Source organism: Ctenopharyngodon idella, chromosome 8, assembly GCF_019924925.1.
Source record: "Ctenopharyngodon idella isolate HZGC_01 chromosome 8, HZGC01, whole genome shotgun sequence".
Taxonomy (NCBI): Eukaryota; Metazoa; Chordata; class Actinopteri; order Cypriniformes; family Xenocyprididae; genus Ctenopharyngodon; species Ctenopharyngodon idella.
The window spans coordinates 2,999,454-3,020,000 of record NC_067227.1 but is presented as its reverse complement, the minus strand read 5'-3'; the positions used below and the strand labels follow the sequence as shown (position 1 = coordinate 3,020,000).

Genomic DNA, 20,547 nt, shown 5'->3' with positions numbered 1-20,547 from the left:
TCGTAGCTTGGGTCAAACAAGTCACTAGCAAGTCATACAAATGTTTGATGATTTATCTGAATTTATATTAAAATAAGTTAAAACTACAGTAGTTATGGACTATGGGAGTTTTATTTGCTACAAAAAAATTGCAATATGCATTTCTACTCAAAAGGTGTCCACATACAGCTGAGTTGTTAATACAATAAAAATCTAAAAATAAATGTGTGTACGTGTGTATGAGTGAAAAGTGTATTCTTTGCGTGTGCATGGTTATGTTTGCAAATTTGATTTTTTCTTTTTATTTGTGTGTGTGTGTGTGTGTGTGTGTGTGTGAGAGAGAGAGAGAGAGAGAGAGGTGATTTGATTGAGTGTGATTCATTAATATTTGTGAGTGGATGTGTGTGCGCGTGTATGAGTGAAAAGTGTATTGTTTGTAAGTTTTTTTGGTTGTTGTTTGTTCGTGTAAGCATGATTGGGTTTGCAGGTCTGTATGATTTTTATTTTCTTTGTGTCTGTGTAGGTGTATACAATATACACTGTACACATGCATATAAGTGATATTGCAAAAAAAAGCTGACATTTCTTATAAACAGTGAATAACCATTTGCAATGCATTGCACTTGCAAAAAATTAAATGTGATCATTTTCTCTGTTACCTTTGTTCTTCAATGACAGACAGCATTGGTTGCTGTCACTTTAAGATCTGCCGCACATGACGCGGATCTCACGCGCGTCCCACTTTCTCACAACTATTTACTTTCGTTTAAGACTTTAACTCATTCAAGGCTGCTCTAATGAGGATACTCGACAAAACGGACATTTTTGGCATTATTGGGTGTGTTGTTCGTTCAAGCGTGACATTCTGGCGCGCGTGTGTGCATCAGGACATTCACAGACAGCGCGTTCTCTTTTTCTCGTTTAGTGCGCTTAAATGGTTTAAAAACATTTGCGTGAATAAGAGCGTGATCATATATTGTAATGCTAGCCAAAGCATGACAGAAAAAACGGATGCTGCGTTTGCGTTAAATATTTTTGACGCGTTAAACTGGAAAACGTTGTCAGCACTGATTTTAACCCAATTTTATGTTTAATGAACACAAAACCAATTCAAAGTCAACTCTTAACATGTCCAAAACGTTTTTTTTTTTTTTTTTGCTTAATTATTCTTGGCATAGCGCCTTCTATGTTCAGTCACGACTGTCCATGCTCTGTCCGGCTCTGTCCATGAGAGAGCTCACGATGCTTGCCTGCTGCGTCACGTGGTTAGGATGCGGTGCGTTCAAAAACAGATATTTATTAAACAAAAGACAAGTTATTAAAGTCTTTTATTAATATTTGTCAAGTCTCAAGTCCTAAAATGCGCGACTTAAGTCTGACTCGAGTCAGGTCATGTGACTCGAGTCCTCCACCTCTGATATTTAGTCTAGAACTACAATAACCGGCATGTTTACACACAACACCTCTGCTCTTACTCTCGATTTCTCTCAACATGGGGACAGGAGAGCTGTCAGTAAATACACGGGAAAACAAAGTAACTTGCGTTACTTATTTTGAAAAAAGTAACTCAGATATGTTGTTGTAAATTTAAAAGTAATGCCTTACTTTACTAGTTACTTGAACAAAGTAATGTGATTACTTGTTACTTGTAATGCGTTACCCCCAACATTGCACTGACCAACAGAAAACTCCTATAGTTCCTCTGAGATTTCCTTTAGTTGAACAATAGCCAAACATTATTCCTGTATAATTGAATAGGGTTCTATAGGATATTTGAAAAGACATTATTTCTGTCCACACTGGTCCAGTTTTAACATGGCAGTTTGAACTGTAAAACAGCAAAATAAAAGAAAGAAAAAGATCATCATTTCATTACATGGCATCCTGGTACCAGGGACCAGCACTGCACAGGACCAAGTGTAATTTTCAGTAAAAATACGTTTATGGGCTTAACTTTTTTTTCTATATAAAGCATTAAAACAATGGAACATGCAAAAATGCTGATTAAACCAATGAAAACCAATCACCAAAAATAAAATAGTTTTGGTTTGTGTGATGAATCAATTAAAGTTCAGTATAATATCAGTATGGGAACTTCCATAGCACACAAAGGATACAGTTTCCCGGTTCTGTTACAAACTTCCTGGAAGATGTTGCCAAAAAATATGTTAAAGCACATAATTGGATGAGAAAGTATTGTGAAGTTAGAGGAGGTTTGGCCTGAGGCAGGCTGACTGTAGAGGGGGAGCGAGGGCGTGTTTGTGAGGAACTAAACACTGGCTCTGGGGTCCGGGAGGGATTTAATCACAGTCTGAGGAGAATAGAGAAACTTTTGGAGGACGGGTGGCCCAGATTCCACACACAGGTAAGAGACAGTTTCTTAAAACTTTAACAAACTTTGTGTAAATGCAGCGATTTCGTACAAATGTAGAAAAACGTCGTAGTTTTTTTGGGGGAAAAAAGTTGTTAGACGGAATAAGTTGCTAAATTCATCAATGGAAATCCATTCATTCATTCATTCATTCATGACTCACTCGTTGTCCTGTTTATAATTAAACATTTGGTTTGTTTAGCGATACATAAGTACTTTAATGTGAATTTAACGTCCAAACATCGTCTGTTGAGTGAATGATATGATTTTATATGAAATTATTTCGTCTTTTATAGTTTGGCGTCATCGCGTGACACGTGCACGTATTTTGTAAACAAGCGCGCTGTGACAAATGTCTAAATTAATTATAAATCCCTTTAAACACTTTAATACTTAACAAATTTAAGTAGTAACACTTTAAGATATTGTTTCCTTGCAATTCATGTTTTTAAATCCCCTTTGAAAACACACAAGCACGCATATACATACGAAGGCCATCTTTTAAATAAGATATTTTTGGTTGTCAAACGTTAGGAAACACTTGTGGTTATTCTAATATGACATCTCTCTGTGAACTTGAGGGCAACTGATGTTACATCCACTAAAATAATCAAAAAGTACCATGGTTACCATTGTTTTTTGGATGTACCGTGGTAGTAGTACCTTGTTAATACTATGGTACATGAATTTACCATGGTATATCTCAAAGTACAATCAGTGTAGCCTACCATAGTGCAATTTTTGGCTAGATAGGCTACTTTGAATAAACCTTATGTAGTTTCTGTTTTTGTGTATTGATTCAGTGCTCTGTCTTCATGTTGTGCTGGGTCATTTGGGTGTGATTTGATCAATATTATACTGAAGTAAGGGTGTGCTTACTGCATGTCAAGGAGATAAAAACTGTAAAATGCTGCCAGCTAAATAGTGCGGCTTAAATGTTCTGCTTTAGAACAAGAGCCAGTTTTACCCGCCAAGTAGAAGACTGGCGAAGCACTGTAGATGTTGTGCATGTGTGTGGCATGTCTAGTCATGCTGAATGAGGTTGTGTTGGTGTAACACACTCTCACAATCCAGAATTCATTGGTTTGTTTTGCAGTACGGCTGGTGTTGGTATGGAAAATGCTTTAAAATGACTCATAGCCACAAAGCCATGAAAGCAAAAGCAACCTGTAGGATGAGACACATTGCAGTCTGTCTCTTCAGGATATGATTCCAATTTTTCTCCATAGCGATATTGTGAAATGTGTTTTCCAGTGTAAAAACATAACCTACTTCCACTATACGGGTTGACACAGTTACAATTCACTATATATTACATCAGACATGAGGACGCATCAATGCTTTTCCACATTTCTCTTCCGCTCCCAGACAGTTAATTTGTCCGCTGTGATGCAACACCCTCCCCATTCCCTCTTCCCTCTCCTCTCCAAATCTTTTCAGTGTGATTCTGTGTTCTTCATGCTTCATTTGGGAATCACAGCCAGAGAACACCCGGACCATTCTCTCATTCACCCCCTCTTTCATTCATTAACCATTGGGCAGGCGCTCGGATCTCCTGAGCCCTCTCATTCCCTGCCTCCTCGTCATATTCCCTTTCAAATCCTCTGGAATTCCACTTCCAGAACCCACTTCATATGACATCATATCCTCCTGTGAACCTGCCATTTCACATCCCTCATTTCATTCACTGCCAGAAGTACATGTTATTGTCCAAAGGTTGCTCATTTGCAGCTTAGGAGACCTAATTGAGATGTTTTCAGTCCAGTGATGTTATTGTAAACCGAAACAATTAAAAATCATGCATTAGAGTCGCAAGCAAAATCCTGTCATTGATGTCAATGAGAAACAATTAATATATTAAGGAGATCTCATTAAAGTTTTCTTTCCAATGGGCTCTTTCAGTTCTTGCCATTCTCCATTGTCCATCCATTCTCCAAAAGTTAACACTTTTCACTCACACATTCCTACTCTTTACTGGTGAGGTTTTACCTTACACACTTGGGAATTGATGTTCGTCCTGGATGCTGAATGACTTTAGTCGAACAATGTGCCTGTTGTTCCTGAGGTTTTGTTGACATTGTAAGAGGTTCAGCTATGTTATGTGTGCGGTTAGGCTATATTCAGACTGCAGGTAAATGTGGCCTAGATGACTCAGATCTGTTTTTGTCATGACAGTGTGAACGGCACAAACCACATGGAATCTTATCTTTTCAATTCTGATTTGGGCCACTTCTATATGTGGTCCTAAATCTGATGGTCAGATGTTTTTCAATGCGACCTCAGTCTGAACAGTCCTATCGGAATTCATGTGACTTTTACGTCACTCTAGAGCAACATTCGTCACGATTCTGCACTCATGGGAATCACTTCAATGATACACAAACTAGTCATCAAGACAGTTGTGAAAGGTATAGTCAGTGAAGGACAGTGATGTGCCAGAACTCCTAAGTATTACAGAGACCGCTCTATATACAAGCAAAACACAAGGGCTCATATCATTAATGTCTAAAACTCTGCTCTCTTTTTTCACATCCTCGTCTTTATATTTTTATGTTACCTGCACATAAATTCGCTGGCTTCCGCAGCAGACCACACTATAAATAATGCATAATCGCTTACTTTAATGTTCTCCGTGTTTCTTTTGCGCATGCGGGTCAGTTCAGGACCATGATCTGTGCACACTGAAATCTGATATTGGCCACATTTAAAACAAGTGTGAACAGCTATACAAAAAAAATGGGATCTGAGCAATAAATCAGAATTGAGCACTAAGGCTCACAGTGTGAACGTAGCGTTAGGGCAGTTTGGTCACAAAATTAAGCTTGAAGTCCTCCTGTATCAATAATTAAATCCCTTAAAACTCAAATGACATTTAAACGCTTTTTTCCTGTGAAAAAAATTCTTCATGCCTTAAAATAGCTTAAAGGATTAGTTCACTTTCATATAAAATTTTCCTAATAATTTACTCACCCCCATGTCATCCAAGATGTTCACGCCTTCCCTATTCTACTTACGGAACGAACGCAGCGCCAGTTACATTTTTTTTTTTTTTTTTTCGTAAGTAGAACAGGGAAGGCGTAGGACATACAGCGTAAGCTTTTTGGAGAATACGAAAGTACGGTTTTGGCGGAAGCACTTGGAAGGCGATCATTTGTTTATATAAAGCATATACATTTACATTTTTTTTTAGAAAATGACCGATCGTTTCGCTAGATAAGACCCTTATTCCTCGTCTGGTATCGTTTAAAGCCCTTTGAAGCTGCACTGAAACTATAATTTTGACCTTCAACCATTTGGAGGCCATTGAAGTCCATTATAAGGAGAATAATCCTGGAATGTTTTCATCAAAAACCTTAATTTCTTTTTGACTGAAGAAAGACATGAACATCTTGGATGACATGGGGCTGAGTAAATTATTAGGAAAATTTTATATGAAAGTGAACCAATCCTTTAAAGGGCCACTGAAATGCTTTGGAACGCGCAGCTTTAGTCACTGTGTTGACATAATTTCCAATAAAACAGGAAGACAGGGCGGGATATATCTAGAAGCTCCTCCCCTTTTTTCAAAATAGCCAATAGCGTTTCGCCAGAGCCGTTGAGCTCGTAAAACCATTTTTTTCCCTCATAATCTCTAACCGTTTCTCCTCCATATTTCTTTAAAATATAGCATTGTTTGTAGAATTCAAATGTGTCCAAACGTTTTGCAATCTGTGCCGCATATGATCAGCTCTCGTGTCTCTGGACTGGAGCAGACTGTGCTCGCGCTGCGGTGGTTCACGTGACACTAACGCTAAAACGGACTTCATTTGCGTCAATGGAAGGCATATTTACAGTGTCTGAATTTCTCCCTATCCTCTATATAGTGCACTGTGACATTCACCATATAGAAACTACTAAATCTGTGAACAAGTGACCCATTTTAGCCGCAGCTTCAGCGTCTATTGATAATGTAGGAGGCGGGACTTCAGATTCTAGAGAGCATTTGATTGGACAGAAGATTTGATGAGAAGCTGAAGTCTGCGGTGATGTCATAAAAAAATCTGTGATCCATTTTAGGGAAGTGAGTGATTAAGTTTTGAATGCTTTTATCTCCTAAATGCAAATTTTGTCATTGTTTTGGAACACACCAGCTTATTCATAACCTTAATGCTAACATATTCATACTAAAAGCTAAAAAACTTAAATTTTGTTTTTAAGGGGACTTTAAATGTAACTCTACACTGTTGCTTCATTTATTATATGCGGATCTATGAATATGCTAATTAGCGCCTCCTCCACTCACTAGCACAAGCTCAGAGATCCACTCGGTCAACTTACTGAGGTAAGCGCTGCACAGTGGTCATAGAGGCCGACATTTTTCGGGAATCCAGCGGAATGGGAAACAAAATCACTATTAATCACATGATTTGGACGGGACAGGAAAAAATGTCAGCGGGAGTGGGTGGGACCGGGAATTGTAATAACACTATGATACCTAACTTTATACACAAATATACCTTTTATATAAATAAACTATATATTTTAATTTTGAACTCAATTCTAATTGCCCTGTCACTTGATGCTCTCCTGTTCCTGTTTGGAGTTGGTGTGGCTGGTTAAGTGAATGACATGCTTCACACCCGTAACAGTTGGTGGCGGTAATGCACCAAGTTGGTATGCCAATGCCAACCACTAATAATATAAGAGGAGAAGAAGACTTCCCCATGAACTTTTTTAGCCACGAAAATCATAATCAGAGTCAGACATGAAAGCCACGCTGCACCGACTACTGTCGGAAAATGATACCTCAGTTGTGCTCAAATACATTTCTGGGTGGTCTGAAGTTGAGAAAGATGGCGTGAAAATGCCATACGCCAGCTGCAAGACATGTAGACATTATCAAATACTATTCTAACTCGGGCACGAGTGGCCTTCAGCTTCACATATGCAAAGCAGCCCGCTCAAGGCAACCGGCAATTTCTTCATGTCTGAAGCGTAAAGTGCCAGTGACTGTAAAGTGTGCACGTGTGTTTGCATGGATGATTTACATGAAATTTAATTTGTGTGCAATGCACACTGTGCGTTGTTTAAGCTGGCTTTCAGTTCAATAAAATAACAAACTACTTTGGATTTTTATGAAACTAAGGTGGGCATGCTGTGATCTGTACTGTATTTTTTACTGTAACTGACAGATTCTGGACAAAAAAACAACACGGGAGTGGGAGTCATTCTTATGGGATTGGGACAGGATAGGATTTTTCCCCAGTTTTTTCATGAGATTGGGATGGGAGGGGATTTTTTTTTTTTGTGGGAGTGGGATGGGAGAGGTTTGAAAATCCACTCCCGTGTCACCCTCTACAACGTCGGACACATAACGGTAATTGATATGATTAGCCTTTGGCTTGACTACATTATCAAACAGCTAATAATATGTTGCTAATGTTACACAAACCATGTTCCTGTTACAGCTGCCTTCTTCGGAGCGGTCATAGTTAATGATATGCTAAAGCCCGCCCGCACGTTGACGTGATTGGGTATTTGAGACAGTCTTTGGTTCACTGCAGTTTTAAGGAGAAAATACTCAGTAATGGTTTTGACTGATGAATTTGCACATGGTTTGTCTTAAAGCATATTAAAAACACCACATAGACATATAAACAACATTAAAAACGTGATTTCACCACAGGGGGACTTTAACATTATTGAAAATACATACTGAGGAACTCAATCCAGGCGTATACGATTGAATTAATAATTATCTGTTGATCTGCTGAAGTGAAACAAGATACTGACAAATGGAGGTCACAATGAGATATATTGTCCAGTACACAAAATACAATAGGTTTTTTATCTTTTGTCTTCAGAAATATTAAGGCAAATATTAGCTGTGAATTATGCTATGCAGTTGCTAGGGTGTTCTGGGTGGCTGCTGGTTAAAAGAGGCCAACTCCAATTCAGATATGGCTCGATTTCCTCCTTCGGTGTAAGTTTGTTGGATTGTTTTCACTAATTTTATCCACCAGGAAAAACTGTAAGTCTGATCGCTTAGAAAAGTAATATGACGCCTCTCATCGATAAGGCACTTGATCTGAGGTACCATTCATGAGAGCAGCGCAAAATGTGCTCAAGGCATTTCTTTATTCATCCGAGTGGCTTCTCCCGTCACAACATTTCCACAACATTGTGCTGTAAATTGACCCTTGATGAAAGACCAACTACTTGCACAGAAGCACACTAACATCCCACTGCCTGAGGTTTCTCCTCTGAACTACAACCTATAATGTTTTATGACGCTTTTTAATGGGTACCATTTTACGACCTTAAACTAAAATGTGGTTTAAGTGTTCCCCACAGGAAACAACACCATCCTGGCATCACAACCACAAAACATTTGCTTCCTGTTGCTACATGTGAAGACCCCGCAACAACACTGATAATGGTCTTAATGGACCTTAGTCAGGGTAGACACTTTATATAATTTGACTGGACCGTAGGCGGAGCGTGTGTAAGGCTGGGCAAGGCTAGCCTTCCCCTGTCCACGGACTTGAGACTAGCGTGGAATGCTATAGTCTGCCTGCTGCTGCTTCTGATTGCTTTTAGAGAGAAAAGCTGGTCATTACTGCCGGTCTAGGGTCAGTTTTGACTGAAAACTGTGTGTTCAGTACCGTCTCAATGTCGTACATCTCATTTCCACAACCCATGTTTCCTGGAACTTTTTGTCTCCAGCAGGGGCATAGCTACATGGTGGCCATGAGTGGCCAGTGCCATCCCTGATTGAAGCTTGGTCACCCCTGTTGCACAAACATTTTGACCACATAAACAGCTGACTTTACTGGCACAAAGTCCATGTACACACTCCAGCTGAACTAAGTTGTCACTTCACCTCATAATATGGAAAAAATAACATGCCTAAAGATGCCTATAATAAGTGGACATGGCAACACTGCAAGAGCGCTCTTGGCGAAGCTGCTATGAGCAAACTCAGCAGAGCGAGATCGAGCATCAGTCGCTAATGCACCTCTTGAGATCAAGGGAGTGAGGTTTACACTCTTACTAGCTGGCATCCGTTACAGCACTATGAAGCCCAAAGTATAGTTCATTTTTTACGCGTAGGCTATGCGAGAGTCAGTAGACGCAGATTTTGTCATCTGAAGAGTACGCGCACCGCTGGATTTTTGTAACCGCGCTCATGCGCATTTAATTTTAGAGTAATTAGTTTATCCACAAGGTGGCAACTGTGCCCTGGCGGTGTTAATTCACAAGGTAGTCAAGGAAAAACTGCGTAAACAGAACAGACCGGAAGCTACAGCAATGAACGAGGCCTACATAGACAAGAGATTGTGCGAAGAGGCTAGAAAGTACCCTCATTTGTACAACTCTAGCATGAAAGAATACAAAGATGTCTACATGGGTTGTAACCAGTGTTGAGTGTAACGCGTTACTAAGTAATGCGTTACTGTAATTAAATTACTTATCCACTGAAAAAGTAAAGTAAGGGATTACTGTTCATTTTTAGGTAATTTAATTAGTTACTTATAATGCACTTGCGTTACATACTGTAAATTAGTTAATAATCAATATTGAATTTAAAATCTAAATTTGTCGTCTAAAGGTAAAAGTGAACGCTGCCTCTTTAAAATCGTTAGCTGTAGTGCAGTTGCGCGAGTTCACAACTTCGCACCAGTTGGCTTTGTCTCTGTCTGAAGATGTCGGCAGAAGCGAGTGACTGTTTTGCAGAATGAAAATATTCCAATTACTTCACTTTTTTGACACAGGTAGGCAAGAACATTACGGTAAAATGTAAGCTATGTCCTGGGGAGAAAAAACTGCGCGCGCTCTCTGAGACGGTCTTCAGTCAGCGCGCTCTCGACCAAAGCGCACACACATAGCCGCCTCTCGCGAGTGTCAGATTTTCGCGGTTTATTACACATAAACGTTCAAATACACACACAGTTGTGTCAAAATGCCCGTTTTGGCGTATATTCGCGTTGGTTATGTGAATGTGAACAGCATGTGTAACAGCATATTGTCTCCGTCCATTAGGTCTTAGTGACAGCAGCCTTTAAAACAAGCTACTGTCAACTATTGGCTGTCTGTATTATAAATGATAATCAAACAACAAAAGAAAAGCTTTAATAAGGATTAATCTATATTTAATTTATACAGTTATGACTATGCAGAGTTATTTTATATTTGATTATTCAATTTCTGTGGTATTTTTACTTACTACTATTAGACCTACCTGGAAAAAAAATATATAGCATTGTTTTATTTATATTTTTATATATTTTTACCGTGGTATTGAGTATTGTGCGCTTTTGGTGGTATTGGTACCGACTACTATTTTTGGTATAGTGACATCCCTATTTGTTACTAAAAAAAATTTAAGTATTATAAAGTAAGTAAAAGTATTATAGTATATGTTTTAATAAAGTTTAAATGTTTTAAAAAGCTATAAAAGGCTAAACTATTCCATGTTTGACTAAATTATTAAAAGAGTTTCCTTTCTATTGTCTATCCGGTCAAGGTAAGAAGTAATTAGTAAGTTACTTATTGAGTAATTAAAATACTTTTCAGACAGAGTAATTAGAAAAGTATTTTAAATACAACATTGATGATGTAATTAGTAATTTGTAATTAATTACTTTTTGGAAGTAACTTACCCAACACTGGTTGTAACTCATGTCGAGAGATTGGTCGAAACTTTGCATGCGTCGAACACCTGTGTATGCGTACAAGTCAAATGAAGTGTACTTTCAAGGCTGTGCATAAAAAAAAAACAAAGTATACCCAGGGCTTAACAATCAACTGCTGATCTCTATTAATTCATTAGTGCAATCAACACAATTTTGGAAGATAATTGTGTTCTGTACGCAAACAGACCGTCATAAAGGATTCACTCTCACATTTAAATGCAGGTTTCACTCCTGAAATTGTAATGTGTACCAAGGTTATTATTGTTAACGAAAATCATGAAAATTAACTTTTTTTCCCTTCTTTTTTTCCCCCCATTTTCATTTAGGTATTCCACACACAGTCACAGTTAGGTGCATATTAAGTGATTCTCTAGATTAAAAGCAGGGATTTTTAATTTTAATTTATTATTTTTGCCACCCCAATGAAATCACTGGCTCTTACCTGGCCACCCCTGAAAAAAAGTTCTAGCTATGCCCCAGATCCAAAAGAATTTTTTGCAAACATATATTTTCAATATTCTTTCAGCTGAATGATTGACATCCAGGTTCACTGCAGAATATTACGTTGAACTTTTCACAGCCTCTTTTTCATTTTAATATGCTTTTAAACTCTCCAGAATGCCTTGCCCCATAGACTTCCATTGAAAGTACATTACTGAACGTGATTTTTTTTTTGGAAGACTGAGGGACAAGTCGAAGTAATTTTTGTTTAGATGAACCCAAAACATTGCATCTTATTTAAAATACCACATTTGTCTCCCCATCTCTGTTCTTTGTGAGTTGTTGATATCTACCGTGTGGATGTTTGAGAGCTTGAGTTTTCCTCAGGTTGTAAATCTGTAGGGCTTTCTTTTGAATTCTGCTTTAGTTCATTTAGCACCAGTTTGAGTAATAGCCTCTGTCGCTCTCTCCCTTCTTTGTTCTGTTTAAGTTCCCAAGTGAGTGCCAGAAACACACAATAGTGCCTGTCTACCTCTGACAATGGCCCTTATGGATGAGGGAGGGAGGGAGAGAAAGAGAGTGGTCTGTCCTCATCTGTGACGCGTAATTATTTTCAGATGTCATCTCTGCAAAATCCATTTATCTCCAGCTTTTGTGGACCTGTGACAGAGAGAGGCATGTGCAGAGATGGTCATATGAAAAGGGATGTCGCTGTGTGGAGTTGCATTGCTTTAACCCTCACCTCTAAAGTGACCACATGTAGGGTCTACAAAGTCCCTTGGAATATAGAAAGTGCTTTTCTTTCTTTCTTTTTTTTTTTTTTTTTTTGCAAGGTTGTAAGGTCACATAAATAAATGTGCATGTTAATAATCCATTGAATCTCATGTTTAATGTGATATGTACACTACTGTTCAAATCTCTACTTTTATTCAGCAATGATGCATTCAATTGATCAAAAGTGACTATAAAGACATTACAACAAACAAATAAAAAACAGTTTCAAATGCATGCTGTAATTTTAACTTGCCTTAAAAAAAAGCATCAAGGTTTCCACAAAAATATAAAGCAGCTCAACTGTTTTCAACATTGATAATAATAAGAAATGTTTCTTGAACAGCAAATAATCATATTAGAATGATTTCTGAAGGATCATGTGACACTAAAATATATAAGGAAACTGGAAAAGCACCAGACCACAGTCCAAACGAATACTAATACACAAAACTTCTAGTGGTGCGTAGATCCAAAAATAACTCCAAGATCAAAAAAGCACAAAAGATCCTCACATGAAAATTGGGCCAAAAAAGCTCAAAAGAATTACACTAAAATATATTAAATAATAAAAATGACATTTTAAAATATTTTAAAAACTACTAGTTATTTTAATACTAATTAAAAAAAAAAATTATACTAATTTAATACTAATTCACAATATTACTGTTATTACTTTATATTTGATCAAATAAAATAAAACAAAACAAAACAAAAAAATCCCCAGAATTTTAAACGGTATTGTATATGTATCACATCATATTTATGGATATGAAATAGAGAAGTATATTCCATACTGTTTGAAATGTATTATTCATTTAAATTATTTTAAAGAGTACTTTCATCAATAAAATTGTATAAATTAAATATTTAAATTAGTGCTATCAAACGATTAATTGCGATTTTATATATATATGTGTGTGTGTGTGTGTGTGTATTTATATATACAGTATCTCACAGAAGTGAGTACACCCCTCACATTTTTGTAAATATTTTATTATATCTTTTCATGTGAACACTTAAGAAATGACACTTTGCTACAATGTAAAGTAGTGAGTGTACAGCTTGTATAACAGTGTAAATTTGTGTGGCCACCATTATTTTCCAGCACTGCCTTAACCCTCTTGGGCATGGAGTTCACCAGAGCTTCACAGGTTGCCACTGGAGTCCTCTTCCACTCCTCCATGACGACATCACGGAGCTGGTGGATGTTAGAGACCTTGCGCTCCTCCACCTTCTGTTTGAGGATGCTCCACAGATGCTCAGTAGGGGTCATTATCATGTTGGAATACTGCCCTGCGGCCCAGTCTCCGAAGGGAGGGGATCATGCTCTGCTTCAGTATGTCACAGTACATGTTGGCATTCATGGTTCCCTCAATGAACTGTATCTCCCCAGTGCTGGCAGCACTCATGCAGCCCCAGACCATGACACTCCCACCACCATGCTTGACTGTAGGCAAGACACACTTTGTACTCCTCACCTGGTTGCTGCCAGACACGCTTGACACCATCTGAACCAAATAAGTTTATCTTGGTCTCATCAGACCACAGGACATGGTTCCAGTAATCCATGTTCTTGGTCTGCTTGTCTTCAGCAAACTGTTTGCGGGCTTTCTTGTGCATCATATTTAGAAGAGGCTTCTTTTTTTGGGACAGGGGCCTGTTCTGAGTGGAACCTGTCCTGTTAAACCGCTGTATGGTCTTGGTCGCCGTGCTGAAGCTTAGTTTCAGAATCTTGGCAATCTTCTTATAGCCTACGCCATCTTTTTGTAGAGCAACAATTCATTTTTTCAGATCCTCAGAGAGTTCTTTGCCATGAGGTGCCATGTTGAACTTCCAGTGACCAGTATGAGAGAGTGAGAGCGATAACACCAAATTTAACACACCTGCTCTCCATTCACACCTGAGACCTTGTAACATTGACATGTCACATGACACCAGGGAGAGAAAATGGCTAATTGGGCCCAATTTGGACATTTTCACTTAGGGGTGTACTCACTTTTGTGGCCAGCGGTTTAGACATTAATGGCTGTGTGTTGAGTTATTTTGAGGGGACAGCAAATTTACACTGTTATACAAGCTGTACACTCATTACTTTACATTGTAGCAAAGTGTCATTTCTTCAGTGTTGTCACATGATATATAAATATAAATATTTACAAAAATGTGAGGGGTGTACTCACTTCTGTGAGATACTGTACATATATTATGTAAACACAAACTTTTATTTTGGATGCGATTAATCGTTAGACAGCATTAATTTAAATGTTTAATATTGGTGCAGATTTTCCTGAACCATTGTAAAATAGCTGATATACACACATCTGTGACTGCACATGAATTTAATGTTAAAGCTCCAAATTAGGCACTTACTCTTTGAATATGACGGCATAGGATAATTAGGGTAATAATCTATGCCACTTATATATAAATACTTTATTAATAATGGTAATGGGGTAAAATATGGGTTTATAAAATATGTGTCCAAAGATATCGGAGTTTTTGTGGTGTGGACATTCTCTGTTTTTAATGAATTTTGAGTCCATATCATTATACTATTATTGTAAATATGAGTAATATATATATTTTGTCTTATTAGTCCTTATAAAGTTGTATTGTTTGTGTATATATATATATATATATATATATATATATATATATACACCCGTCAGCTGTCTAGAGGTCATTACAAACCCTGTATCTGTCCCACACTAAACATTTAGTTGTGACTCTAGCTGGCTTTGGCGTCTCTAGTGTTAAGTATTCTGGAGGCAAACATCATGGCACTTGCTGTGGTGGCATTTAAGGAGAGAAAGGGGTGGGGGGAGGGCATTTTCCCCCTCACTGTGGGAATACCAATACAGGGCGAAGGGTGATGACATCACTCTTTATCCTCCTGTTCTTTAATGGGGGGGAGGAAGTGGGTGAGAGGTTAGAAAAGAGAGGGGGAGGGGTGAGATGAGGGGGTTTATTTGGGCGAGAGAGAAAGAGAGAGAGAGAGAAAGACATTCTGTGAGACTGTGAATCAAGTCCCAGGAAATGACCGTGTTTGGGTCGTCTCATGTGATCGTTACAGATTGTCTCATTGGTAAAGGCGATCACACTCATTCACACTCGGGCCTCCCAGTCACCCCATCTCACCACTAAATCAATGGTGACTGTACTCTCTTCATCAGTGTCAGGTTCTGCTGCTGGACAGCATTAAAATTCATTTGCAACCTGTCAGTGAGAAAACACACCTCTCACACATGCAGCTCTCTTCATCTCCACCCGTCCTTCTGTGTGTCCTGCAACACATTCACACCTGCTTATGTTTGTGTTTTGGCTGCCTGCTAGAAAATGGCCGAAAGTTACCCGAGCGCCTGTTGTGTGTCGTCCAATCATCATTACTTCCTCCTGGTATTCAAATGAGGCCCAAAACATTTGTTGGCTTCTCTCAAGGCTGAGTGGTTTTCATTCAGGTTTTGTTCACAGACCTCTTTACAACAAATCATTTCAGCATACAGTTAGAGTAATGAACTACATCTTTTATCATAATGATGTTGCCACGCATGTTTTATAAGCAGTAGGTCACTCCAGGTCATGGAAACGGTTATTTTAACAATTTTTTCCCCCCTTTTATTATGCACATTTACCATTTGTGCATTTATTCAAAGTTATGTTACAAAAGGATAAAAATTAAAGTAAATGGAAAAAAAAATCAGGATTTCAAGAGAGTGTCAGGACTCGTGTTAACAGCCATTTATTATCTAAAAAAAAGAGCACTTCTAACAGCTTTGAGGATGGTTATTGGAGTGCTGGTATTACAAGGCCAATTCAGCATATTTGACTCCAGTAAATAGAATGACAGTGTTTTGATGTTCTTTTTCTATGGTTAAAGATGAAATGTCATTTCTATGCCACTATCACCAAACAGAATAGTAATGTATTTGTCTGAGCAGCCGGACATAACATTGATTCAACCAATGGTCTGAGTTGAGGACAGGACTACCTGTTTGTAAACTGTTAGAACAATCTTTATTTTTTATTTTTTTTTTCTATGCCAATAGTACCGCAGAAATTACACATTTTGATCAGGTTTTTCAGCAATTATGGCGAGTATTAAATAAATTTAAAAACAAGTAAAATAAGTGTACATAAAATGTAAATGTATGAATGAATAAAATATTATAAATATACTGTTTTACGTACAATAGTGCCAAAGCATGTGTCAATGATGGAAAAAACAAATCAACAGATGACATTAAAGGGATTGTTCACTATTTTACTCTTATGATGATGGTGATGGCAGTGAATCTGTGTTTTTCTCACAGCTATGCAGTTTCAGGAGTGGTTACGTTCCCTGCGTTTCAGTGGAGGAAACGGAAATTCTGAAGTGGACAATCTAAAGACCCTCCTTCCGTCTCTCCCCTCGTCCTTCTCTCTTTCCTCTCTGTCCCTCTCTCCATCCTCTATCATTGGGTTGGGAGCGCTAGCCTCTCTCACAACCTATTGGCTGGTGACCAGACCTCGACCAATCCAGCCTCCATGTGACCTTCAGGCCCAGTCTATACCTGTACAGGTAAGTGTTGTTGTTATTAACTAAAACTTGAAATAAAGCTGAAATAAAAAATTTATATATATATTACAACTTGCCAACTATCTGAAATAAATGAGTTATCCTCGTGGCATAAAACATCCAATGGGTGTGACGGTGGGCGCCCTGGAGGCTGACAAGGGGCGGCTTCGGCAGAACAGGATGCCTCAAAGGTGGTGCTGGTAGTTCAGGGGGCCAGGGCGGAGCCAACAGTTCAGGAAACCAAGGGAGCGCTGGCAATTCAGGAGACCAAGGGGGCACCGGCGGTTCAGAGGGCCATGGTGGTGCAGGTAGCTCAGGGGCATAGGAAGGATTGAGCTCTGTCCCCCCCCCCCCCCCCCCCCCCCCCCATGGGGTAGAAAATGGGAGTGGACTCTGGAGCGGGCTCATGGGCTGAAGCGGACTCAGGGGCTGAAGTGGATTCTGGAGCAAGTTCATGGGCTGAATAGGACTCTGAATCAGGCTCATGAGCTGAAAATGACTCTGGAGTGGGTTCATGGGTAAGCTCTGGGACGAGAGCGGGCACTGGGCTGAGTTCGGAGACGAGAGTGGGCATATGACTCTGGACTGGAGCTGGAGCCTTCCCTAAAATCTGGTCAGGGGCTGGAGCCTTCACTGGAGTCTGGTCAGGAGCTGGAGTCTGGTCAGGAGCTGGAGCCTTTCCTGGAGTCTGGTCAGGAGCTGGAGCCTTTCCTGGACTCTGGTCAGGGGCTGGAGCTGTCCTTGGACTCTGGTCAGGGGCTGGAGCCTTTCCTGGACTCTGGTCAGGGGCTGGAGCTGTCCTTGGACTCTGGTCAGGGGCTGGAGCCTTTCCTGGACTCTGGTCAGGGGCTGGAGCTGTCCTTGGACTCTGGTCAGGGGCTGGAGCCTTTACTGGACTCTCGTCAGGGGCTGGAGCCTTTACTGGATTCTGGTCAGGAGCTGGAGCCGATGTATGTGCAGCCCACACACACAATATGGTTGTGGCCATAATTGTCAACGTAGCATTTTCAGCAGTTGACTCTGGGGCTGGAATAGGTTTAGAGATTTCACACACTGGAATGGACTCGGGATAAAGGCTCGGGAATTACAAGAAGGATAAATGGTCTTTCGGGGGTTGATTGACTAAGCAGGAGAGCATAGTGGATGTATTGCTTAATCGTGCAGTTGTTCACATCCCAATGCATCTTAGAATACAATGACCTACATGAAATATTTCCATCAGCAATGCATCATCCAAATACATGGTGGAAGACAGCTCTAAGAAGTCTCTTACATACTCATCAATTTGGCGGCCCTTTTGGGAGAGGGCTTATATACCCGCTTAAATCAGCCTAAACTGGTTTGCTGGTCTTTGCTGATTTAAGCTGGTCTTCCTGGTCAGGCTGGTCTTGCTGAGCTGGTCAAGCTGGTCTGCCTGTCTAGCTGAAAAGTGACCAAAATCCCTTTGAAAACTAGCCAACAGAACAGTCTTATCAGGCTGCAAAACCCAACTAATGCCATTTTTTTTTTTCAGCTGCAGAAAGAGGTATTAAAAAATATTTAACATTGCTTCTGTTTTATTCATCACATTGGAAATGGAAGGTCAAGGTGAGTGCATTGCGGCATACAGTATTGCACACAGTGTGTTTGGGTAGCTTACTGCACGAGTTGTAAGTTATTTGAACATGCATCAAATTTTTATGCTGTGCACAGTATACTGAACGAGATGAGGAGCTTTGCGTATCAGTTTGAATGATTGATGCTATATTAACACATGCTTATGTCCACGTGTGTGTTTCCAGGGAGACCAGAGCTGTAGGCGCTCCGCTTTACTCAAGGATGACAATCTGCTGGAGTTCTACTACGAGGACACAAAGACCGCTTACGACATGTTCCAGAGAGGACTGCGGATAGCAGGTCTGTGTAATACTCAAACAAACACAACCACAGTGTCTCTTGTCCTCTTTAAAAAGCTAGTATAATTATACAGAAAAAACACTTTGAGTGACTATTTCAATTTCTGTAGTGGTGACATCTGTTGAACCTAGACGAATTCAATGGTTTCTCAGTTTTCCTTTCTTTTCATTTACTTCAGTGCTCTGCAAGGCTTTCTTGGATCGATAATGCTTTCATCACATGTAGCTCCCTTCAGTGAAGGGATTGTGAAATAGATTCGTAGTCGATTGCTTGTGTTTGAAGTTTTTTTGTGTTTGGATTTATGGAACATAGAAAGCATCTGGATTGAAGCTAAAAGACTATTAATTTTAGAACAGCAGACAAACATGTACAATGTTATCAGGACACAAAGGACATAGAGCAACATAGAAAATCTGCCAGTTATACAGTTCAGTAGCTAGTAATCATTATAAAATATATAAATGTTTAAAGTATAACATAGTCAGAATCAAGTATTCCAGAGAGCCATATAATAACTAACAGTATTATTTGTGCTGTGCAGGTGACGGCCCGTGTCTTGGCTTCAGGAAACCCAGAGAGCCCTATCAGTGGATCTCTTACACTGAGGTGAGAGCAATGCATGTTATAACACATTAACTACTGTAATAATCATGTAATAACCTAAAAAAAACGCTCTGAGTGACTATCATGACAATGCGTTTGTTACAGGTCGCAGAAAGGGCACAGGTGTTGGGATCAGGTCTGTTAGCGAAAGGTTGCAAACCAAACCCTCAGCAGTTTGTGGGCATCTATGCCCAAAACAGACCAGAGGTACGACACATCTTGATGTCTTAAACAGTAATATTGAGAAATATTACCATTTAAAATAACTTTTCTATTTGAATATTTTAAAAATATAATTTAAAAACATTTAAAAATCACAATGATTCCAAACCAATTATTATATGCAAAGTGTTTTTATAATATTTAATCAAGTTTTTCTGCCTCTGAAACAAATGTTTATGTAACTGCTGATGGAAAAAAATGATAGATTAAAAAGTGTTAGATTAAATTGAAAGTCTGCTATCATTAAATTAAGTCATTTAAATTTTTTCATTTAAACCTGGAAAAAAGAAAATCAATGTCATGAAATGACTAAGAAATATTTAAGATTTTGTGCTATTTCTAGGTCACAAATTTGTAACATTGATCATGATCCTTTTTTACAAAAAGTCAGGGGAAAAAAACACTCCCAGAGTATGTCAGACAGGTCAGAGTACATGTCAGATGTCTTTGTCAAAAATATTTTTTGGAATGTAATATTTCTTCTACTCTAAGAACAGTTTTATTCTGTTGATACCCTTGAAGTAAAGATGGGTCTTAATATCTTATTTAGTTTTTTATATTTTTAGATTCTTTAAAGGGGACCTATTATGCCCCTGTTCACAAGATGTTATATACGTCTCTGGTGTCCCCAGAATGTGACTGAAGTTTCAGCTCAAAATACCCCATAAATCATTCATTATAGCTTGTCAAATTTGCCCCTATTTGCAGTAGCCCCTCACTGCAGAACACACGAGATCCAGGGGGCAGAGACAGGTAGGTTAAGGGATATGTAAAGTGGGAGGAGTTGGATCCAGATCCAGGGGTTGGAGATGGGTAGGTTTAGGGATATGTAAAGTGGGAGGAGTTGGATCCAGATCCAGGGGGCGGAGACGGGTAGGTTTAGGGATATGTAAAGTGGGAGGAGTTGGATCCAGATCCAGGGGGTGGAGACGGGTAGGTTTAGGGATATGTAAAGTGGGAGTATTTGGATCTGAATCCAACCTCGCCCCCTGGATCTCGTGTTTTGCAGTGCGGACCATCTCCCTATTTGG

At 39.1% G+C, this 20,547-nt stretch overlaps 2 protein-coding genes across 3 annotated transcripts in view; both read left to right on the top strand.

Annotated features, from left to right (window-relative positions):
• Positions 1 to 86, top strand: part of prkg1l (protein kinase cGMP-dependent 1, like) — a 32,582-nt gene extending 32,496 nt beyond the window's left edge. For both annotated transcript variants that reach the window (XM_051902261.1, XM_051902263.1), the window contains one exon: positions 1 to 86. This exon is cut by the window's left edge and continues 1,020 nt beyond it. The gene's annotated coding sequence lies outside the window, so the exon portion shown is untranslated.
• Positions 87 to 2,167: 2,081 nt separating this feature from the next.
• The window catches only part of acsl2 (acyl-CoA synthetase long chain family member 2), a 34,126-nt gene continuing 15,746 nt past the window's right edge, over positions 2,168 to 20,547 (top strand). Inside the window, exons 1-5 of the mRNA XM_051902256.1 lie at positions 2,168 to 2,344; positions 16,551 to 16,798; positions 18,577 to 18,691; positions 19,233 to 19,297; positions 19,400 to 19,501. Of these exons, the coding sequence (XP_051758216.1) occupies positions 16,553 to 16,798; positions 18,577 to 18,691; positions 19,233 to 19,297; positions 19,400 to 19,501 (528 nt within the window). The 5' untranslated portion in view covers positions 2,168 to 2,344; positions 16,551 to 16,552. The remainder of the gene's footprint in view (positions 2,345 to 16,550; positions 16,799 to 18,576; positions 18,692 to 19,232; positions 19,298 to 19,399; positions 19,502 to 20,547) is intronic.